Source organism: Cyprinodon variegatus, unplaced genomic scaffold (genome assembly GCF_000732505.1).
Source record: "Cyprinodon variegatus isolate N-32 unplaced genomic scaffold, C_variegatus-1.0 Scaffold716, whole genome shotgun sequence".
NCBI lineage: Eukaryota > Metazoa > Chordata > Actinopteri > Cyprinodontiformes > Cyprinodontidae > Cyprinodon > Cyprinodon variegatus.
Genome location: NW_015151169.1, coordinates 296,053 through 320,408, shown reverse-complemented (window position 1 = coordinate 320,408; position 24,356 = coordinate 296,053). Strand labels below are relative to the sequence as shown.

General features: G+C 41.8%; 2 protein-coding genes across 3 annotated transcripts in view; both read left to right on the top strand.

The window, feature by feature from the left end:
- LOC107097713 (guanylyl cyclase-activating protein 2-like) overlaps positions 1-2,583 on the top strand; it is a 10,524-nt gene extending 7,941 nt beyond the window's left edge. The window contains exon 4 of the mRNA XM_015394970.1: positions 2,561-2,583. Coding sequence (XP_015250456.1) covers positions 2,561-2,583 — 23 coding nt within the window. The remainder of the gene's footprint in view (positions 1-2,560) is intronic.
- A 2,522-nt stretch (positions 2,584-5,105) lies between these two features.
- LOC107097716 (golgin subfamily B member 1-like) overlaps positions 5,106-24,356 on the top strand; it is a 48,414-nt gene continuing 29,163 nt past the window's right edge. The window contains exons 1-16 of one of the 2 annotated variants that reach the window (XM_015394975.1): positions 5,106-5,242; positions 10,101-10,159; positions 12,939-13,094; positions 13,392-13,529; positions 13,949-14,065; positions 14,149-14,304; positions 14,402-14,581; positions 14,659-14,781; positions 14,860-14,973; positions 17,377-17,683; positions 17,760-17,875; positions 17,989-18,106; positions 18,189-18,280; positions 18,365-18,515; positions 22,416-22,522; positions 23,596-23,719. In XM_015394975.1, coding sequence (XP_015250461.1) covers positions 10,115-10,159; positions 12,939-13,094; positions 13,392-13,529; positions 13,949-14,065; positions 14,149-14,304; positions 14,402-14,581; positions 14,659-14,781; positions 14,860-14,973; positions 17,377-17,683; positions 17,760-17,875; positions 17,989-18,106; positions 18,189-18,280; positions 18,365-18,515; positions 22,416-22,522; positions 23,596-23,719 — 2,044 coding nt within the window. In that variant the 5' untranslated portion in view covers positions 5,106-5,242; positions 10,101-10,114. Of the gene's footprint in view, positions 5,243-10,100; positions 10,160-12,938; positions 13,095-13,391; positions 13,530-13,948; positions 14,066-14,148; positions 14,305-14,401; positions 14,582-14,658; positions 14,782-14,859; positions 14,974-17,376; positions 17,684-17,759; positions 17,876-17,988; positions 18,107-18,188; positions 18,281-18,364; positions 18,516-22,370; positions 22,523-23,595; positions 23,720-24,356 lie in introns of both variants that reach the window. The other variant, XM_015394974.1, reaches the window with a different exon arrangement.

Genomic DNA, 24,356 nt, shown 5'->3' with positions numbered 1-24,356 from the left:
GAACCCGGAACCTTCTTGCTAAAAGGCAAGGCACTGAGCAGCCTGCAAAGCTACAGAAATATGGAGTGGTGACCTAGTGGTTAGGGTATAGAGCTTGGAATCCTGAGGTTCTGAGTTCAAGCCTCGCTCCCACAGAATGTCACTCTGGGTCCCTGAGCAAAGACCCCTTAATCGAACACGGCTGCCTAGGAGCCGCACAATGGCAGCCCACTGTTCCTCTAGGGATGGGTTAAATATAGAGTTCATTTCATTGCTCTGTACTTCTGACAGTGTAATAACATTTAAAAAACGCTGGAGGATTACTTTTAATTAAATAGCAGGTACCTAAAAAAAATATAAATTAAAACAATGACAGTTAATTGAAGCCATTTCAACTTAAAAGCATTTAAGATTAAAACCTAAGTCAACTTCTAGTGTTTTTGTAAAATAAATTCCACACACAGGGAGCTGCTTAAATAAAGGCTTTCTTCATTAGCTCTGGAAAAAGCAACAGTGAGCAACAGCTGATCGTTGAATCTCAGGGAGTAAGAGGCCTTTTTTGACTAAGTAAGGTACAAATGTAAGAGGGCAGTAATCCAGGAAGGGCCTCGTAAATGTAATGACTATTTGCGTCTTGCTTTTAGCATTATACAGCACATTTAAAAAAAATACTTTATCAAAAAAAGTTATTTAGATTGGAAAACCTATTGTTAGCAGACCCGTACCAACATCTCCATCTAGGTGTCTGTTGCAGCGCTGCAGAACCCAAACTACATGCACTTCTGTTCAGCACCTCCCCTTTATTTAGCTTTTTAGGTTGTCTGTTTGTGTTTCACCTGCTGATGTTGGGTTTAATGCTAAAATATTTATTAATAAACACATCAAAACGGGACGTAATACCAACTTTTTTCAGGAAACAGTCTGAGAAATGTTTCATTTTTTTTCCATGAGTGGTGATTACATGGAAACAGTCTGAAAGCTTCTGTTTTTCACTTTGTGCCTCTTTCAAACAAACATCCATCTTAGGTTAAGTAACTGAACAGTTTCTTTACTTGAATTGTTGCAAAGCTTCATGTGGAAAACCCAACTGGTCAAACTTATAATGAGTACTTTGTGTGATTTATAACTATATGTTTTCTTTAAAAATATTTTACTGAAAATAAGTGATATATTTGAAATAAAATAACTGTTTTAAGTCTCAAAGCTTTATCTCTTCACTACATTTTATTTTGATGGTTTTTCTTGCCTTCGTATTCACATTTAATTTAGCTGTTTACGAGAATCAGATCCAAACGACTCTCCAGTCACTTCATATGGGGTTTTTAGTGTATAGATTTAGACGGACTGAACTAAGCCTTTAAGGCTCCTTAGCGGCCAGCATTATAACTGCTGCCCTCACACAGATACTAATGAAAGACAACTTTTTTGTTCTATGCTTATATCTAAGCGTTTTGCAGGAAATAGATTATTTGGATCAACTGACAGATTGGAATATTTTCATTTGTATGGAAAAATCTTTAAACTTTAATTTTCTTCAGGATAAAACAGGTGTCTACGGAGTTAGTGGATTTTATAGAGTTAGCAAGACAGATTAAGAGGCCTAGAGGTCAGGTCTCATAGGGTGAAAGGGCTGAGAGCATTTGTGGAACTTCAGCTGCAATCAGAAACTCAGGTTTACCAAGAATAATCCAGTCACTGATGTAAAAGGTGTAAAGCAACCTGGAAGTAGCTTCTAATAAGGAAAAGAAATGTCCCTGTAAGGGAAAATATTGGATAAATGGTTATTATTAGTGCATAAAAAAAAAATGTACTTTACTAATTAGCCAAAGAAGTTGTGCAGCAATAATGGCCTTAATTTCAAAAGAAAAAAAAATCTGCACTAGAACAAAAACAGGCTTCATGTAGACTGAAGTTACGCCCATCAGGAATCTGTTGGTGACTAGAAATCATCAAGTCCTTGCAATAAGGTAAACCCTCTTAAGCAAAGAGTATGTGGAAGGAGCTATTGCCTTATTAGCACAATACAGTCGTGGATTATTACTCATTATGTGCTTGCCAGAAATACAAAGTCCAAGGATTAAAAATCAGCAAGCTGGTGAAGTTTGGGATAAGAGCTGAATCAGCAGAATCAATTGATCAGTCCTTTAAAAAGAATCCATACAATTCAAAATCAGAGATTTAAAAGAAATCTCCAATATTGCCATTAAAAGACAGGTTTTATTCCAGTATAATCTGGTTCACCACATTTGTGCCAGATTATATGGAAACAGAACCTTGTTGATTGATTGATTGATTGATTGATTGATTGATTGATTGATTGATTGATTGATTGATTGATTGATTGAATGATTGAATGGCTTTATTGATCTCACAGTGGAGAAATTAACTTGGTACATCAGCTCAAATAGTCAAAGGAGAAGAATGTGCCAAAGGAAGATTATTGCCGTTGTATTGTCGCATTGTAGAGTCTGGTTGCAGCAGAGATGAATGACCTGCGGTTGTGCTCCTTTTTACAAACAGGGTCTAAAAGTCTTTCTCACCAGTTTGTTCAGTCTCTTTCTGTCCCGCTCTGCACTGTCAGGGGCCCAGCAGACAACAGCTTAGAGGAGGGCTGACGCCACCACAGAGCCATAGAAGGTTGCTTTCAAAGAAGCTGAGGGTTGATTATAGACCAGGTACTGCTGGTCAGATCATAAACAGGGCTGTGTTAATCAGAAGGACTTTGTTAATCCAATATGTCTCAATTGCAGGGATTAACCAATCATCATTAGTGTAGATGTTTCTATGAGAGCAGGAATCCCCCCTGGCTTGGAACATCTGATAACCATCCAACCTTCCATCTTCTTCCACTTTCCTGCTATGGTCTCAGTGGGACCGCTTCCTCCCTCAGCCTATGGTTGAAAGGTGGACTACACCCTGGAGATGTCTCCCGTCTACCACAGAACAGATATATACATCCATGGACTCACACAACAATAGACAATTTAAAGACACCAATGAACCTGCAGTCATGTTTTTGGACTGTGGGAGGAAGCCTTAGAACATACACATGGATGGGTAGAGCATGCAAACTCCACCCAGAAAGACCCCAGGCCAGGAATTGAAATCCAGACCTTCTTGCTGTAGGCAAAAGAGCTACAAACTGTGCAACTATGCAGCCCATTTGGAAAAAAACAAGATTTTATAAAACAAAGAAACATATTGTGACTCTTTGACCTGTTGATTATCTTTCTGGACATCTCAAAGAAGACAATTCTCTGTGGTCTGAGAGCTGCCAGATGGTTCAGTCGTATCTGGTGCCTGTTTCATTCTGAGAAAAGCAGCTTTGCATTGACTGTGGGATCGATGATTGGGACGTTTTTGTCACTAGGCGGTTCAGGTGAGGTTTACATTGTTTGGAAGCAGAACTGGGCCCACTCTGGGGTCCCCATTGCACTTCTGGCACTTTCCTCCATGGATCCTCCAAAAAATGTACTACTCACAACTATTTGTGCAATACTGGCAACACGCAAACACTGCATACATAAATGGAGGGTAACACTGTTAGATACTTGAACAAGGAGCACACAGAGGCTATGATGGCACTTTGTAATGATTGTAAGGAGCATTATCAACACTAAGCTTTTATCCTCATTACTTTATTTTCATTATTGACTTGCATTTATTATTGCAGTCCTTTTTTACCTCTCTTTATAATTATCTTGACCTGAACCAAATATCATCTAGCCATGAGTTTATTAACAACACAGTGGAACTATGGACTTTCTCAGTAAACACCTATGTGTTTATTTTTTTGTGCTTAAAATTTTACTGTTCACTAACTGTGCTGTTTTTCCTGGTTATAACTGCTGCTAGTTGAATCACTGCCTTGTTTAATTTTCTAAGCAATATGTCAACAAAGGTAGATTTAGAAAAGAAAGTAAACAGAGAGGCCTTATTTTGTAATAAAACAAACAAACAAAAAATAATGCCAATTGTCATTGCATTCTGAAGGAAGAAAACTGTTCAGACTTTGTAATTATGTGTGATGAATGTTTTCAAGCAGAGGTCTTCAAGGTCTCAGTTAGTCCATAGAGCATGGGGGTCCCGAAAGTTTTGGTTTGTATTCCTTTTTTTATATTCCCCCCTGTAATTTTTTCCATTAATTGAAATGTCTTTAAATACACATTAACGTTACATTAATGTCTTTCAGTCATCAATTACTGGAATTTGCTCTCTGCATCCACTGACATGGGAGCTGGCTCGGAGCTCGTCTGCCTGGCTGTGTGTTTCCTGGACGGGGCCGCCTTTTACAGCTGCTTTTTGTTTCTGCTTCTGTCTCCTCGAACCCCAGTCAGCCTCAGCAGATGGCCGCTCACACTGAGCCTGGTTCTGCTGGAGGTTTCTTCCTGTTAAAAGGGAGTTTTTCCTCTCCACTGTCGCTACAAGCATGCTTAGTGTGAGGGATTGCTGAAGAGTCAATGAGTCGATGCAATCAACTGGTTTTCCTTAGATAGAAAACTTTGAATCAATTTGACTGTATGATCTGGTGAACTGTAAAGTGCCTTGAAATGACGTGTTGTGATTTGGCGGTATTTAAATAAACTCAATTGAATTGAAAATCAATGCACAATCAAGCTGGGCACCGTTTCATTTACAACACACGTCCCATCAACGAGGAATCAGAATAAGAATCAAAAATACTTTAATAATCCCAGTGTGAAATTACTTTAGTTACTTTACTCCATATGTAATAGAGTGACTATAGGACCAGTTTGATATAACACAATTTCATAAAAAATATATAATTAGGGGGTCCCCCTCCATCTGTCTGGGGGTCCTTGGCCTGGAAAACGTCAAAGCCCCCTGATTTATAGTACCCTACTTTAGTTTGAAAATTAAACCGGATGTCACCCAGGTGTGCTCCTCTGGAGGTTTTATTTTCTAACAGTGTTTTCAAAAGAAACTGAAGCGAAATTAGCATAAAAATAAACGACAACCAACCAGGGGGCTTTATTTTTCACATATATCCCCTTGAGATAAATTTTGGAGTCATGAAAATGAACTTTATAACATATCTCTCTCTCTCTAACTCCACGGAAATGTTTCTTCTTCCGGTCCAAACTGCGCATGCGCGTAGCCTCGTCCCAGTCTGTTGACAAATGTGATCAAGACACCCGTCCCGTTGAAGGTTTCTGCTGCAAATGCAATAAAATGTGACTTTATTTGACTCCTTTCGACTAAGTGGCGACTCGGGTGGGTTCTTCATGAACTAGTGAGAGCGGTAAGCTTTTACACTGTTGTTTAACCGGACTGGGAGCGGAGAAGCATTTAAATGGTTAGCTAAGAAGTTAGCCCTAAGCTACTGGACGCTGAGTGGCCTTTAAAGCTGCTCCTGATCCTCTGTGCGGATAACAGGAGCTGTAGCTGCAGCCTCAGCTTACTGTCCCCGAAATAATTTTCTATGCTTTGAAAATAAACATAGATATAACTAAAAATGTACAGTCAGACCAGGATTAACTCCCCTTCGCCTCCTGCCCTGCTCTCTCTGGACTGGTTTGAGTTGGTTTTAACTGTTGCTCCTCATAAACTCAGAGCTTAGTCCAGGTTTAAGCTCCAGTTTGTAACCTGTGGTGGTTTGCGTGACAGAACCGGTGTGACCGGATTTTTTTCCTCCACGGTGACGTGGGCTGGACAGCTGAGTGGATCAGGCTGATCATGCGTGGAAGCAGGCCTCAGGTCCTCACAGAGGAGGGCTGCTTTCTGCTCCAGTGAGGAACTGTGCTTCCAGACAAAATGATGGAAAAGTACAAATTTAACTGGAAAGTTATATCCTAAAAAATGGTTAGAGAGAATAAAGCTGTTTGGAAAATGGTTACTTAGAAGTTCTTAACAGATATAAATGGAACTTACACTTTGGTTCTTCCATACTGTCCTGATAAGTTTACTTTTATTTTACTGTATCAGAAGCCATGTTTGTTATCATTTATTAATCATGTTAGGATAGGGTATAAAGTGTTATTTAAACAGTTTATTACCCTAGTGATCTCTGTTCAGGGAAAATAACCAGGGAAATAGAGCATCAAGGTGCATACACAGAGCCAATATGTAACAATCACAGGTCTCTATATTCCCTGATTCTATTCTTTAGGTTTTCTTTGGTTGATTTTACTCTTATTTTCTGTCACCCGTTTCTAATCATGTATTTAGCTCATTAAGCCAGTATACCAGGAATAGATCAGAAATAAAAAGCCGCTTCATATCCCCATTTCTGACTCTTACTGCACCTTTCTATGTCTACCTGTTCCCCTTTAGACCTGTAAATAAAGCCTGTACTTAAATAATAAAATTACCAGCTCAAACTACACCCCAGGCACGCCTTAGAGCAGGGGTCTTCAACGTTTTCTAGGCCAAGGACTCTGAATCTCATGGCAAGATGGATTAGACCCCCTAATTATATTTATTGTATGAAACTGTGTTATAACAAACTGGTCCTATACTCACTATTACATATGGAGTAATGTAACCAAAGTAATTTCTCCCTGGGATTATTAAAGCATTTCTGATTCGCATTCCTGGTTGATGGGACAGGTGTTGTGAATGAAACGGTGCCCAGCTTGAAAAAGCTCCTGCATATCCCTGAATATGAGCATTGATGACTGAAAGACATCTTCTGCCTCCATTTATCTGTTTACTACGGTCTGTTGAATTCATGTTAATGTGGATTTAAAGACAATTCAATTAGTGGAAAAAAATGCAAGGGGGAATATTAAAAAGAGCCTCTGTGGACCACCGCTGAAGACCTCCACCTTAGATACATGAATATTACTCAAGCTGTTGTTGCAATAATAATGTATTTGGAATATATTGTCCAGCCTTAGGGTGCAAATACTTTATACAGCTTTGGGTGGAGTAAATAGTTTTTCCTAACTGCAGTAGAAGAGCTGAAGCCATGAATTTGATAATCAGACTAATTTATAGTGCAGTTATTTTTTTCACACCTGCAAAAGGAATCGACTTCTTTCCAGGAAGTAACAATGCGTTGTGGATCCGGCTGCAAACAGCTTTATTCTGTTTGGAAAAGATAAAGAAACAAAGGAGCAGATCTTTTTTAGGAGCTGATTCGTTTTTTCTCACCAGGAAGTGATTTAGAGGCCTTTTTTTTTCCGGCAGTCTCACTTTCCTGCAATGATAAATTACACCTATGTTGCAGTTTACAGCGAAGGATTTATTTTTTAGGCAAACTGAGGCTGTTTTTTGTCAGTCAGAACTTCATGTTTTTATTCCATCAGGCAGTGATGGAGAGCTTAATCAGGTTTGGGATGATGCTTGGTTCGGCGGTCTCTCCACACAGTCCAAATCAAAGTTGTAGCACCTGACACAGACTGCCATGAAGGTGATGGGGAGGACTGTAAAGCTCTTCCTTCAGTCTGTACTTAGGCGGGGTGGGGTACTGCTGGACCTGTCCCACATGCTTCATAAGGAATATGAGCTCTTTCCTTCTGGCAGGAGGTTCTAAATCCCTTTAAATACTCCTTTATATCCACCTCCATCTACATTTCTATGAAAATGCTAACTAGATCTATAAGGGAGAAATAGGAAATGTGCAATAAGTTGGTGTTCTGCTTGTTGTTATAGTATTCTATGTTATTCTTATTTAATTTTAATTCTTTAGAGGATGTGTTATGAGTGTCTATGTAGCCTATGTGTGCGTTTTTAAGATAAAGTCTATTCTATCTATCCTATCCTAATTATCCCATATAAATATTTTTCCCCCTGATTAGATAAAGGTGGGTAAATTGAGAGTTTTTCTGTCAACCAGCAGAGGGACATTCATTATTCAGAACAGCGGTCAACATTCATATGACTCACACGGCACACCTTCGCCTTTCTGTCTCAGTCGCTTCTTGGGAAATTTCCCCTGCTGCTGTTTGACCTGACTCCCTCTGATGGGGATGAATATTTCATCAGGAGAACACAGTAAGCTCTTCACCTGTGATGCTCTTTGTGTTTCTGCCAACCAGAGAAGCTTTGCAGGTTTTTTTTATTTTGCTTGTTTTGATCACATCACAGAAACGAGATTGTTTACATATTCTGGAATATATGGTAGTCTTAATGGACAGGATTTATTTCAGGTAAATAAGATAGCCATGCAGATGTTTCCCAGATGTATCCAGGTTTCTAGCTGCAAGTGAAGCTGCTGTGATTCTCTTTCAATCACATGAGAAAGTCTGATGGATGTTCGGCTTGTCCAGGCGGACAGCTGTAGGTTTCATTCATGCCTGAGGTTTAGCTGAACATCACAACTTCTGCCTTTTTAGCAGATTCCATTTCCAGATGGATTTCAGCCTTTGGTTCCCTGGTTATTCCTGGGCTTCCAAACCAATTTCCTTCCATCCAAGGGACTTGGTGTGGTTCTGAACTGGTCTTCAGCAAAGTGATGACAGATCTGAATCCGTTGGAGTTCTGTTTCTGCTGTTGTTCAGATGTTACACTTGTCAAAATCTACAGATTCTCACAGAGTTTCCTGAACTTTGTGAGCGTTAATTCACCAAAAACTTTATTATGCTGCAAGTAGAGACCAACAGCTGGTAATTAGTCAATTAAGATCACTAGGGATGGAACGGTTTATGAAAACCGTCCGAACCGTTCGGTTCGAGTGTCTCGGTTCGGTTCGCATGTGTTGCGTTCGGTTCATGTGCTGCTCCTTTTTCTCATAGGCGAAGCGTGTACACTCCAGAGCAGAAGGTGGCGGTACTGCGACCAAAGCCAACCACCAGTAGTAAACAGCAAGAAGAAGAAGAAGCGAAGCAGCGTAGTAGTAGCAGAAAAAAATCAGTTGTTATGGAGAATTGTGTGGGTATGGCGAGTGGGAAAGAACAGGAGTTGGAAGACGCGCCAGCAGCACTTTATAGGTCTGCTGTATGGGACCACTTTGCATTTAGAGTGACGTACGATGACGACGGAAAGAAAGTTGTGGATAAAAGTGCAACAGTGTGCAAGCATTGTGCAACACGCATTGTACTTTACAAGACATAATAGATGTTCCTAACAATCAACATATACCGAACCGAAAACCGTGACCACGAAACCGTGAACCGAACCAAACCATGGATTTTGTGAACCGTTCCACCCCAATGATCACCAACCTGAACTTGGAGGTTCTTCAGCTACTCTGGATACCAGACGATGGTCAGTATCTAAATCACATTTGACGTTTTGCAGATTAATTTCAGTCTAAGGGGGAAACGGCATCAAAAACTAGTAAAAGCTGACATTTTCATGGATATATATATATATATATATAGGAAATAAAAATTACATAGGAAAATGGAACCTAAGCTAAAGGAAAAACCAGGAGGCTACTTAGAGGAGGAAGATGATGAGTAAACTGTTCCTCCAGAACTATAAATAGGTTCATGGCCCAGCAGGTTGGTTACTCTTGGGAAGAAACTGTCAAACATTATTTGTTGGTTACGTTTTTAAAATGAAACAAATGAAAATCTGAAATCTGCACCAACAGCTCCGACCCAAAGACTGAAATCAAATCATTATCAAAGGTTTTATTATTGGTGCTGAAACTTTAAATGGATTTATATCATTTAGAGGAAACATGGGCCTCATACCCATTTAAAGAAGAGAAGCAGAGATCCATATCAAGTGTCCAGTGATGCATACATCAGGATTTCTTTCATCATTTTTTGGTTTGCTTCAAATTTAAAGACTTCAACACATGAACTGGATAAATAGCTGGAAATTCAACCAAAAAAAGGAAGAATTACAAAATTATCATCAGTCAGGTGTCCATCCATCTTATCTGTTTGTATCCACTCTGCTCTCTCCTTTGTTGTCTTTCTTTAATGTTCACCGTTTTTACCTGCCATAGGAAAGTGGATTCAAATTAGCTTTTGTGCTAATTCTGGCATATTAACATAGATTTTTTAAGCTAGCATGGTGATAAATGTGCATTGTCCTAATTTTAGATAAATAATACATTACTAACATTTTTTAGAGTTATTAATTAATGGAAAACTGGATGCTTTCACTACATTTGAGGATGAATCAGGTTCTCATGTTCAATCAGATCTTATTGATCTCCTTTTTTACTTCCGCTGTGTTTTTTTTTTTTGTGTGTGTTTCAGGTCTGTAATCAGCCATGTTAAAATGGTTTTCCGGAGAAGAGGGAGAGTCTGGCTCTCCGGTAAGTTCTTTGCATTGTAATGATAAACGGTTACGTGTTTCTGGTGTTTTCATTTCGGTTCCTATAACCAGAGGTTCAAAACGTCTAACCAAAAGTTTTCTAAAAAGATAGAAAACAATGTTAAAAATGCAAATGATGCATTCATTAGAGCAAAGGTGTCCTGGTCCAGTCCTGAAAAGCTTATTTCCTGTTGCTTTTAGATGCGTTCCTGCTCCAAACACACCTGCACCAGACAGCCGGCTTCCTCCTCAGAGTTCAGCCATTCAGGCCTGGAGACGATTCATTGATCAGATGCTGGTGTGTTGGAGGAAGGATGCATCCAAAAGCTGCAGGATAGTAGATCTGCAGGACTGTGTTCATTGAAAAGTGATCTAACGCTGCTTTATATCAGTTTTCACCACAAATAAGTCCGTTATTTTACACGTCATCAGAGTCTGTTTTATCTGGGAAGTCTTTTCATTGTTCTTCATGTCCAGATAAGCTGGGATCAGTCAAACTGCTGACCTCAAAGCTCCAGCTTCCTGACAGGATAAAAATGACCCCCCCAACCCCATGACCCTCCACACAAAACCACATCCCAGTCTGCATGACTTTCCCCCCGTTCCCAGTATAAAGGCTGTCGTCAAAGACGTTCGGAATCCAGAAGATATCTGGAGTTTCTCTTTTTTTTGATTCTTCCATTCATTCATAACCTGACCTCTGTGGACGAATCTGCTATAAATCCACAGTTAACCTTGTTTTGGTATAAGGTAAACGGCCTTATATAGCGCTTTTTCAAGTCAGACTCGTTGACCAAAGCTCTTTACACTATATTCTGTCATTAAGACACAAACTGAAGGTGGTGAGCTGCATTGTAGCCACAGCTGCCCTGGGGCACACTGAGAGAAGCCAGGCTGCCGTACACTGATGCCACCGGGCCCTCTGACCACCATCGGTAGGCAGTGCAGGTGAAGTGTTGTAAAGCACAGAAAGCCGGAGTCGAACTGTCAATTCTTCAATTTCAGGTTGAACTCTTACATCCGACGCCACTGTTACCCACATGTTGTTTTACATGTGAGTGTTTCACGAAAACTTGCATTTAAAGGAAGTAAAACTAATTTAAAGGTAAATCATATGCCTTTACCAAAAACGCCAAAATCCAGTTAATTATGATCAAATAAGGCTTTATACTGCAAGCATCCATCCTGATATTGTTTTGTTGGTCCTTTTTGAGCCTAAATACAACCTCAGCACCGGGAGCAATGAGCTGACATAAATGGACATGGTGCCATCTGCTGGCAGTACCACTGAACTACCAGAAAGCCAGATGGTGGCCATTGATGCAGCTGCTAAATAAGTGCCTACTGAGATGCAATGAGTCAACAAAAACCAACAGCAAGGCGTATCGGGCTAAATAGCATTGCTAAGATTAGTAGAACTGTTAGCAAAAACATGTAGTCAGATGTCAATCAACTTCACAGCGACATCAGAACGCTTCCTGAGCTTTGGCTCCAATTTTAGAAAACTACAGAGGTCAGACTGTTGTTTAGCGCAGCACAAGTTTTATCCCTCTTGGAATCAAACCTCTCTTTGCTCTTTGTTACTCTTTTTAAAAAAATTTTATTTACGTTTATGCTTGGACTTCCACACATGCTCCCCCCCATCACATAGTCATTAGGGCGGGGTAAAATAATCGATTTTGAATCGATTCCTTTACATTTTTGCAAAATTGAGGTCTAGGAAATGAGATTGATTAGTTATATAGTGACGCTCGTGACGTTCACATTCAAATGAGCAGGAAAGATGCTCTTAAGATGACTTCAAGCCAGACAGCTGCAAATATGCCCAGTAGGTTGACTGAAGACATTAACAAATGGAGGGCTGACCAGCAAACACCCTGTAGTTGTTACAGACAACGCTGCAAATATGGTGCAGTGGAGATAATGCAGCTCATGCATGTCTGCTGTGTCCCCGCTGTGTCACGCCTGCTTGCTCGAGTGAGGCTTTTTCACTTTTCACAAACAAGTTTGCACTTATGAGACAGTTTTGTTCCCATATCAAGTTTAAACCATCCGATTTACAAGTTTGCACTTTGTGTTTAATATGACAGGAAAAAAATAAAATACACGATTATTTTGGCACATAGTTGAACCACTTTCATTATTGTAAAAACAGATTGAATCAAAATCGAATCGATTCAGGACTTTGGCGAAAATACCCAAATCTAAAAGTCATTCATTTTTACATTTATTACTCATAGCCCACACAACCATGACCATTGTGAAAGCATGTACAGACCCATCTACAGGGGCTGAGAGCGTCGTCGTTTCACTGCTCTTCTTCCATCCCAGAAGTTTTAATGAGAACCGTTTGAGTGTTTTGCTATGCAACCCTTGATTGAGAATTGTTGTAATTTAACAAGCAAAGTTCAAGTTATTGAATTCACTCTGTTTGCATTCAGTCAGAGGGAGTTAGTGGCATATAGATAAAAAAACCTGCAGCGTTTCAGTTCTGATCTTAATTATTAACTTTGAATATTTTAATATTATTTTAACATCACTTGTTTGAATTAGTTTACGATGAGAAACATCAATAAGGAGGAGCTATAATAACTAATTATAATTATTGGAGCTTTAAAGGACAGACCAGAAAACTACAGTTTTATCAGCCCTTATAATTGATCAAATGGTTTTTAAACTTACTATTCAAACTACATGAAAGTTTTAGCAGAGGAACCAGGATTCATCTTCTATCAGCGAGTCTCTCTGCTCAGTTTTCCTATTATTTGTTTCCCCCTCAGGGCGCAGGCTCCCCTCACAGCGCCACGGGGCGCGCAGAGGTTCCTGTGGAGGAAATGGCCGAGCGGCTGATTCAAACGGAGCAGCTGGTCCTTCAGCTGAAGGAGCTGATTCGGGAGAAAGATGCTGCGCTTCGCTCCAAAGATGATCAGCTTAAGGTGAGGGAGGCTCCCTCTGGAGCTTAGCTAAGGTTTAAAGATCTGGGGCAACGGTTTGGGTCAGCCTTAGTCTGTAGCCGGTTCCTGTTAGACTCACATGGATCAAGTTAACGTTTAAACCCCGGAGACAAAGTCTAACCTTCACTGACAGACAGGAATGTGAGCTGATAGCTCAGTAAATGTTCCACCATGAAGGTATCTTCAGGAAAAGGAATAAATCCAAACAGGAACGTGTTTTCATCACCATAGTCCTGCTAATGTATCTGATGGAGCTCATTGCTTTTCATTGTGGCTCAGGTGGAGAAGGAGGCGTGCGAGTCCAAACTGTCGAAGCTCCGCCTCCAAAACAAAGCAAAGGTGACGTCTCTGACATCACAGCTGGAGGAGCTGAAGAAACGACATGGAGATCCCGGGACGCCGACCCACGGCAAGAAGGTTGGAGAACGTCTGGTTTCCTACGTGTGGAAAGATCAACTCTGGATATTTTTAGAGATTACATTTATTTATTTTATTTATTTTTTACTTTCCTGTTTTCCTATTTTTTATTATTTGATTTTGCTGTTTTGGCTCCATTTTATTATTGTTTGTTTTTGTTTTTTATATTTGTATTACATTATATTTTATATAGTATTTTATTTAATGTTTTTGATGTTTATTTTGTGCTTAGCTTTTGTTTATTTTGTGCTATATAAATTTAGTTTTCTTTGTATTTTCATGTCCCTATTTAATTTTATTCAATGTCATTTTTTTATTTTGTTTTATTCAGGTTGGTTCTTCTTCTTCTTGTTCTTCTCTACTTCTATAAATAATTTTCCTGGTTCCTCTTTCACCAACCAGCGTCTTCTTGTCTTCAGGGATCTTCAGAGGGAGGAGCAGAGCAGGCCAGTCGGGGAAAGATCGTCTTGCTGAAGAAGAAGGTTGAAGAACTGGAGCATCAGCTTTCACTGAAGGATGGGGAGCTGGAAAAAAGGGTAAATAATAATCATCAGTTTCCCTGCTTCTTCCTGGGTTAAAGATCTCTGACTGTCTAAAATCCTTTAATTGATGGTTCCAGAGGAAGGAAATGGAGCTTCAGCAACAGCGAGGTGAGGAGATGGACGCCATGCTGACAGAGAAAGACAAGAGGCTGGCAGAAAAAGAGGCCTACATCGTCCACCTGCAAACAGGACTGGCAGGAGATCATCCCATCACAGCTAAACCAACAGAGAAGGTGATGCTCCTCTTTCATCATAAATTTGTCGCTTTCCTCCCTGTTCTGATGTGAGAAGCCATAGAACGGAGTAGGATCTATGCTTGTCCCCTCTCAGGTGCTGGAGGTTGGTGGAGAGATGCAGGAGCTGCAGCTTCTGGTCCAAAGCCTGACCAAGAAGGTGGAAGAAGCAGAGGAGCGCTACAGTCTCCTGCTGGAGCAGACGGAGAGCCTGAAGGAGCTGCTGGCCTCAGAGAAGGAGCAGTACAGCCAGAAGGAGAGCATGTACAAGCAGAATGTAGGTTTACAAAACCGGCCAGGAAAAATGAAAGGCCAGCAGGTCGTAGTAAATGAACGCCGCTGTCTCCTCTTTAGATCCAGACGTTCAAAGACATCATCATTCAGAAAGACAATCAGCTGATGGAGGTCAACCAGATGCACGAACAGGAGCTCTTCAGGCTGGCGGCAAAGTCTGACGCCAGCGCAGACCTGGAGCAGGTAACAGCAGCTCTGCTCTCTTTAGACTGAGAAGTTTGGAAACTCGTTCCACCATCTGTCCCCCTCCCCCCCACTCAGCTGCTGAAGGCCTTAAAGCAGAAGCTGCACGAGAAGGAGGAGGTGCTGCTGGGGAAAACGCAGGTCATCGACGTTCTGCAGGGCGAGGTGGACGGCAGGGATCGGCAGATAAAGGTCAGTTTCCTGTATTCTTCAAACCATCTTAATAAAAAAATAAACACAATAGTCATAAGCTTGCTTTAAACATTCATGAATCCGGATTAGAGCTGCAACTAACGATTATTTTAATAATTTATTAATCTGACGGTTATTTTCTCGATTAATCGATTATTAATCAGATATCAAAATGTTCGTTAAAGACGATTTTTTACTGAATTAAACCAGTTGAAACTCAGACTTTTCAACCTAAGGAGATCTGGATAGAGCAGATTGAGAGGAGGAACGTTTTTCTATCTTCAATTCAAAATCATATATGTATTTCTTTGGTGTATTTGGTGTAATTCCTTCTCTAAGTGTGATTGAATGATTGATTAATCAATGACTAAATTAGTTAACATTTATTTCAATAATTGATCAGTCTGATTAATTGTTTCAGACCTAATCCTCATGATCATCAGTGTGGTCATTTCTTCATTCCATTAAAAGGGTAGAAAAGTTTATATAATGTAAACAGTATTGGTAAATAAATGCAGTAAATTACTAATATTAGACATAAATATCTCCTAATTCTTCCACATAATACTTTTTATTTTTTGCTTCATCCATGAAATAAAAAAAAAGATGAAAGTGCAGAGTTTTGTTTCATTTAAGCTAATTCTAGAAAATATTTGGTATCATTCAGACACTTAATGTCTTTGTGGTTAGACTCGGTGCTGCCCCAACTTGTTGTTCATCACATACCAAAATAAATCGTTTTTCAAGATGATGCAAAGTAAAATTTGACACTGTTACCGTTAGTTATAAAACTAAGGAAATGAAGTCTAAGGAAGTTCTCATTCAGAAATGTAGAAAAATGTTCCTTTAATAGGGTAGTGCAGTAAAGCTTCTGTCCTTAACATTTTTCCCTGAATTACTTTTACTTTCATACTTTAAGTAGTTTAAAAAAAGCTGAGGTTGATCCTTTAACTTCTGCTCTAACTTCTAAGTGTTTTTAACTATATGATTTATACTTGTACTTGAATAATAAACATTAATACTTTTATATATATATATAAAAAAGGGATTCTATAATCTCTGTGAGTTTTAGCATCAAACTCCATCTATTGCGGCGTATAAACTCAAATTTTTATTCAAACGCCTCGGCCGGCTGAGCCATTATACGCTAGGATGTCCTTTTATTTTCCATCTTACGTTCTTATGCAAAGCGGTACTTACATTGATTACATTGATCAAGCAGCGCATACATCATGGTGTATAAGACAGTCAACAGAGAGTTTCTCCCCAAGCTCACCCAGCTGCCGTAATCCAGGTCAAATTTTGAACCCAGGTGAACACACAAACTAAATTAATGGCACCACACCCACGCTGCCGCCCATAGATGCCGGTGACTGTGTCCACCAATGTCGCATGCTCATGCACATACACCCAGGCAGAGGGAGAAAAATATCAGAGGAGCACAAGATAGAGTCCTGCACGGGTCGAGTTTTACCAGTCCGCACCCGCCCGAACCCGTTAGGATGACTACCTAACCCGACCCGTCACCCGCGGATATCTTCAATTCAAATCCCAACCCGACCCGACCCGTTGATATTTAACCCGCAACCCGACCCGTTAACACATCAAGTATTAGGCTATAGTACGCTGCGCTGCAGAACAGCGCCATTAACACTGCAGCAGACGTGTATGCACTGACTGTGGCCTTTTTGGAGGGAAGCCCACACTGCCGGCAGGGCTTTAAGCTACAACAAGGGTGACCCCAGTGCCTGATTAACATAACATTTCTGATGTCCATAACAACACACACGCATAAAAAAAAAAACACTAACTACCCGCCCGCACTAAAAAAATATCCGCCCGTCCCGTTTATTTTTATTTATGTATTTTTCACCCTCAAAAGAGCATTTTAGCGGGTGACCCCGCGGGTAATAATTTATGGCTCCTACACTATCTATATCCCGTCACATATCGTCACATATCGTTTCATCTGCTGTGAAAAGAAAAGGGCTCATCATTTTTTTATTCTTTTAAAAAAACAAGATTGTCAAAATAACATTAATTTGTTTTTAGCCCATTTTACTCTGACACCTCTAAATAAATCCCAATATAACAGGATTAAACTGTAGGATGCAAGCAGGAAAATGCCGTGTGGCAGAAAGCTGAGGCTGCATAAACCATCTCTAGTGTGGAACACGGTGGGGGTGGCATCATGCTTCTCGGTGGGAGCAGGAAAGATGGGTGGAGCTGAATCCTTAAAGAAAAACAATTAGAGGTTCCGGTAGGAGAACCAGCCTGAGCATCTGCTCTGAGGTAGCATGGATGTTAGAACGGCCTAGTCAAAGCCCGGGCCTTAATCTGGACCTTAAACTTTATCCAGTCTGTAGCGGGGCTTATGGTCGTCACTCTGTCTGATCCCCACAGGAGCTCACAGAGCGACTCCATCGGCTGCACGTGGAGCGAGAGAGCCTGGAATCCAAGATGGAGGCTGAGAAGCACGTGATGCGGGCGCAGCTTCGTGACCTGATGGAGAAGCATCAAATGGAGGTGCGGCGATTGAGCGAGGAGCATCGCAGCCAGATGGACCAGATCCAGCAGGACCTGTTGGGGCAGCTGGAGGAGCTCAGGAGAGCCCCGCCGGCGGTGGCGCCACCTGTCGGCAAGGAGGCCTCGGAAAACGGAAACCTGCTAACGGATCCGGCCTCCGTCCAGAGGATAGCGGAGCTGGAAGGTTGGAGTTTTATATGGATCCAGGAGTTTTATTCTGTCTGGTTAAACGATCCATTTTAACTTCTAACCTCTTTCAGCTCAAGCTAAACAAAAAACAGAAGAGGCCAGTCGGTCAGAGGCCAAGTTCCTGAAAATAAAAGCCTGGTCCAAGTCTAGAATCAGACAGCTGGAAGAGGAGCTGAAGAGAAGCCAGGTGAGGTTTCCTCCATGTTTCCATCAACACGCATCCTCTGTAGGCAGGGGGCGAAAACGGACGGGATCAAACAACACTGTTTACAGAAATGTTTGTTTTCTGCTTCCTCCAAGGCTGGAGCGGCTCCTCCGGACCTGGTTGCTCTGCGGGGTCACATCACCGCTCTGGAGGAGGAGAGGGAGGAAAACCAGTGGAAGGTGGAGCACTACGAGGAGCTGAGAGAAAAGAGCGGTAAAAAAAACTTAACTTAAACCCAACCGTTTGTTCCCACTCTGATGGCAGACTGTAGTAAACATGACTCGTTTTCTGTTAGAAATGCTAGAAGCCAAGCTGGTTCTGTACGAGGAGCAGCAGAGGACGCTGCAGGCTGAGCTGGAGCAGTTCACCAAGAGGGCAGCCTCCCAGGTCAGGACAGCTCCGCCGTTCATTCGCCGCTCACCCCCGTCTAACCGCCCGGTTCTCAGTGTCCATGTCTCCCCCTGTCTGCAGGCCAGCGAGTCAGGCAGCGCAGACGACACTCAGAGCCAGGTTCTGGAGTGGCAGGAGATGGTTTCGGAGGCGGCCAGCGCCAGGGACCGGGCCAGGGAGGAAAAGGCAGCTATGGCCCTGCGGATCAGCCACATGGAGGAGGACAGAGAGGGTGAGGTCACAGCTGCAGGCCGATCATCAACAAACTCATGTAGACAGTTTCTTTTAATGATCAGAGGCAGTTAAAGTTAAACACACCTCCTCATTCAGAGTCATCAGATGGGCTCATGCACACCTAATCTGCTCAGTAATCCTCCATAACTCAGCTACGCTCACGCTCTCTCAGTCACCTGCTAACAGTCGTGTGTCGTAGCGATTTCAGCTGGAAGTGTTCAGACTGACCCCCACCGTCCCTCCATGAGCCCAAACTTTGTGGAGATGTTTTTGTTCTGTCTGACTGAACATTTTTTTCTTTATTTTCCCCTGTCTTCACCGTCGTCATGGGGGAGCTTCGATTTGCTCTGTGCTGCCTCCCATCTCCTGGACCCGCTCCCCTCCCTCCCCCATCTGGCTCCCTCTCCAGTCCCTCCTGCTCCAGGGATGGGAGCAGCCTGTCAGAACAGTTTCCCATCAGTTTTGTGCATGCAGGCTCCTCCAACCCTGCAGCAAAGCCGCCTCTCGCCGCGCTGCCGCTAGTTCCTCTGAACTTTGCAGGGTTGAACTTCTGTCAGCGCGGCGATGAGCGGCGCTGCAGAGTCTGCCATTTAGCCTCCCTTTCTGTTCTCTCCTCTTTGCCAATATTTTTTGTTTGTTTTTGTTTTCCTTCTCTCTGTTTGTCTCAATATGCTGCAGCATTAGTCACCTGGTGTTTGTTGTTTTTGGTGCTGAAAGAAAAGATTTGCTGTCCTGCTGAGGAGTAAAGTGCTTTAGACTAAATATCTTTCACACTCATCGCTGCTAACAGGATGATTGTGAGTTTTTAAAGATGCATTATCAGCTGAAAGATGAGCAAACCAAATGATGCATTACTGCGTTTAATATTGGGCAACATGAGGATAGCAAGTAAGACTTTGTGTACCACCATCTGTAAAGAATAAAGAGACTGAAAAGCTGCTCAGAATCAGTTTAATCAAATAATGTTTGAACTTCAGCAACAGCAGCTCTTCAGTCCTTCAGCTGCTGCCACCTTGACTCTGATCCCTCCTGCTGGTGAGTGATAAAACATGATTATGTGGGAAACTAATAGGGTTGGGAATTGATAAGATTTTCACAATTCCGATTCCTTTATCGATTCTGTGAAACGATTCAAATTCCTTATCGATTCTCTTATCAATTCTGTGCAACAATGAACTTGGTAAGTGCACGGTGACATTCATCTACCTTCGCCTTGGACATTCTATTTCTGCCTGCCTCGGCGAAATTAGAAGGCAGTGAGCGGGAGCTGCAGCCTCTGAGCCACATAGTCATCTAAATCTAATGGAGAAGGAATCCGTTTAATAAAAAAGCATTACTGTACAATTTCGGGAAATAAGCTAATCTCCCCCTGATTTTAAATAAATGAGCGTCACCTTTCTCTCGCTTCCTGAACTGCGGAGCAACTTATTAGCACGTTTAATAACCTCAAAGAGAGGTAGGAAATTGGTCTATTTCCAGAAATGTCATATGATTTACTAGGAACCACATTAAGCACAGCCAGTGATATAAAGTTAGCTACTTACAACCAGAGTTGCCTTCCATGCTGGTCGTAACTTTAGCTTCTGTCTGGAAGCATCAAAAACACGGCATTCGTTAAAATGTATGCCATGTTGTGTGCGCAGGTGTTTCTGCATGTTGGATGTATTTCCTCCGGCGGATGTTATTGCCACTTTGCAATGATTGCAAAGCACCTTGTTACCATCAAACTTGCGATCGCTCTGAGCGCTTTTGTTTTGCTTTTCTAGACTTACGCCTCGTCACGTCGTACTCGCTTACTGAATGCCGTGTGCGTGACCTGGTTAAAAAAAACGTGACGTAAGTCGTGCTGCCCAGCGCTAGACTCTGGTGTTGCCTGGAATCGTTAAGAGAATCGTTAAGCGAGCTGCCAAACGGTTTCATGGAATTGGAAAACATGGAACAGGTTCTAAACAGGAAGCGGTTTTCAATTCCCACCCCTAGAAATTTTGTGACAAATTAGGCTCTAAAAAGTTTTGTTGTTAAAAATGTCTTAAATTAAGTGTATTTACACTTAATTTGAGTAGGAAAATCAGATGATCTGCCAATGGAATGAGCACTTTCTCCCTCAAAATAAGATAATTGGATAATATACTTTTGAAATAAGAGACTGCAATTGTTTTTTCTTATTTTAAATGTAAATTGTCTTCTTCCATTGGCAAAGTGTCTCACTTACCTCCTTAATTTTAGAAAAAAATTACACTTTTGAGAAAAATTGACTTAATTTAGATTTAAGGCTGGGCTAATAATTGCATCTGCAATATAATCGCAATTTAGAAAAATGCTATTTTCAAATCGCAGATGCTCAATTTCAGTAACAATACATTTAACAGAAGACATTCAATCTCTCCCTTAGATGATGGTAATACGATTAAAGTTGGTATGCTGTTGCACAGAAGTGAACAGAGAGTTGCAGCTAGCAAAACATTTTTATGTAAATGTTACAGCAAAGTCCTGCAGCTGCATTCTGGACAAGCAGGCTTTCAAGGTCATGGAGAAAAACTAAAAGCCTGGAGGAAAACATCAACATGGTTGTGCTTAGTGCAAAAAATCACAATAAAATCGCAGTATTGGCTAAAAAATAATCACAGTTTAGGCAAAATGGTTCAGCCCTACTTAGATTAAAATTTTTTGCAGCGTTGAAACTCATGCATAATTCATTTATACGCATCTGGGGTCAAAGTTCAGTAATCTGTAGGGATGAGCGGCCTGAAGAGAACAGATCAATAGAAGCTGCTTTGTTTAAAGGAGGGAGAAAAAAATGTAGAAAACATGCATTTATATTTCAACACAGAAACAGCATCAAGATTTTAAGAAATCTATTATTTTTTATTTTTTCCATTCAGTGACTCTTTAAATTTGAAGCCCTTCATTATTTCCTCCCACTAGAAAACTCTGTAATACTTTGTGTTGGTCTGTCATGTAAAACATTATGTCATTGAGGCGCCGTTTTCACCGGTTCTGGCCTTGTTGTCATGGTTTTGGCTACAATCAGAGTCCTTCCATCCTTGGGAGATAAATCTGTTAAAATGTCCTCCTTTCATCCACCCTGGTGGGATCATTGCAGGTGAGACGTTGAGGAATATGTCTCTGCTTCAGTTCAGCAGAAACATTCTCCTCTCGCCATATTTTGCAGACTTTGGTTTCTTTTCCAGCTCTGCTTATCGTGCACCGGTCACCGCTGAACACGCTGCACCCTTTCCCTCCTCTGCCTCACCCTCTGCTTACAGCTGCCCTCCGCCTTTCCCTTCCCTCCTCACCACCAAGCTGCCTGTCTGCACAAAACAGATGGGAACGTCTCCTGCGCTGCTCGGTTCAGGCGCGGCCCGCTTGCATCCTGTGTTTCCAAAAATGAAAACGAAGCAGAAGGATCCCGACAGATCTGCGGAGATTTCATGTGAAATGTGACTCACAGAGATGGACTCTGTCCTTCCTCTCACCGCCACTCGTACACCCTGCCTACCACATGTTTGAATGCTTTTTTTCCCCTTCGCTATGCAAATTAGGTGTGCATGGCTTGGAACGAGTTGTTTCTATTTGAAGTGTTCCTGCGCTCCATATTTTCAACCCTTGATTCCTTCACCTGTCCTCCAGCTTCACTCCTTTCGCTCAGCGTTTCCACTCTTAGAAAAAGCTTTTTCTGTGCTGCTGGATATTTTTGTGATTTGACATATTTCTCACCACCAACACCATCGACACCCCCAACATCTCATCTCTTTCACCTGCTCAAAACTCCTCCGCTTTAATATCCACTCCCACCAACAAACACATCCTCAATCCATTCCGACCCCCGTCCCCCCTTTTCCCTGTGGCACAAAACTGATTGAGGATGACTGGTTCTTTCCTGGCTGCTCCGATCCAGCACTGGTCACTCGGCAGCAGGAGTTGGAGGAGGAACTGGCTCAAGCTCGGGGGCTCGGCCGACACGGGGCCAAGAAGCTGGCTGCCCCGTCCCATCGAAGCCTGCAGGTAGGTGGGAAGCTTCTTATATAGTTCTAACAGAACAAACAGACGCAGAAAAGCTGAAATTCTGAGTTCATCTGCGGCAATAGTTGCTGTTAGAGGTGGATTGCTGGAAACTCATCAGTAATGACCTCAAAGAAGCAACTGTTGCTGCTCATCAGTCTAGGAGGTTATAATATCAATCGGAGGTTCCTTTTATCTTCAGAGGGAATAATTATTCCCAGGAGGGTAACATCTTAGACCAGCGGTCCCCAACCTTTTTTGCGCCAGACAATATTTTCACGGACCGGCCTTTTCTTCTCTCTAAAAACCAAGATATCGGCAGGACTCAGGTTAGCTAAGCTGCATCCGGATGAAGAACAAGATGTCTAGGACAGAACGGACAGAGATGTTTGGTGAAAACCAGAAACAGGAACTTCTGTTCTAAATTTAGATGTGAGTCCATCTGTCCGTCAGCTGAAACTTGGATCGAGGACCGTGCTAAAGCAGGGAAACCTCTAAAACCTGCAGGACAGCGGCTCTCGAGGACCGAGTTTGGGGATGCCTGCTCTAATAGAACCACGATACTAAAAACAGCAGCTGTTCTCTGCAGCTTGTCTTCAGCTTTATTTAAATGCTGAGGTGGGACTTTAAAAGTCCAGTTAAAACCTCAACAAAGTGAAGCAGAGGTGGAAAGAAGAGTGGAGCAAGATTCCTTCACAGCGTCGTGGAGAACTGAAGTCTGATGCAGGACATGTAGGTCCTGGTGAGGGAGGTTCTACGAGATATTGGATCAGTGAAGGACTTTTCCAATGTGTTTTGTTGCATAAATAATCAGTGTGGAATCTGCCTCACATTTCAGTGAATCTGAGCTCAGAATAAATTGGACTGTTTTTTGGTAAATAAAATACTTGAACTGACTGATTGAGGCATGAGAGATAAATGGATGTTTCCCCTCAAGAAAATGTTCCTGAAAGGTAGATTTTATTTTTAATTAGTGGTCCTTCCTGTGGATCCACACAGGTTGCTGTAGAAATGATTCATATCTGCGTCCTTCATCTGTGCTGCTCTAGTTGAAGGTCTGATCCTTTTCTTTTTAGGAGGATTTTGAGTTCGATGGACAAACCCCCTTCCAGGACCCCCGGAACAACTCAGAAAGCACGACCCCGATGGAGGGAGAGAACATGGGAGGTTGGTGGCCCGAGTACAGTACTCCTGACCCAGGTGTGAGACCCGATAGACGGTCGTTCGCCGGCATGCACTCAGTCACCTGCGCATTACTTTGGGGGACACTTTTTTTTGGGTTGATTTGTTTGTTTTTCTCCATAACACCATGTTGGATTATTGGCTGTTTATTCTCCATCCGGCTGGCCGGTCAGAAACCGCTGGGATCTCTGGTTTGTTCATTTTTGCTTTCGGTCCACAGAACCGGTTTGCGGCGCGGCCCTCTGTGCCTCGTCACATTCATCCGTTCTCAGATTTCATTTTTCGGACACGTGCATGCTGGTTGAGCTGGCTGCTGTCTGTCTGTGTGTCTCATTAAAGCTTTGAGTTAAAGTGAGCTGATGATGAATGCGGGTGGAAAGATGTCGTATCATCTGTGGTAAGTGTGGTGTTGGTGTTTGCACGGTCACTTTCCATTTTGGTCTGATTTCTCCCTGACCTGCTTTGGAATTTATTTTGCTCGTGGAACCAGAACCTCCATCAGTTTTTCTCCCCAAAGGAAAATATATATGATAGAAAATGTGGAAAAGTTTCTAGGTTATTTTTACGGTGGCCCTGAAGTGCAAACTGCAACTACAAATCTAAAAGCGCAACTACTTTAAGAAAAACAAAACTACATAAAGCAAAGCGCAACTAC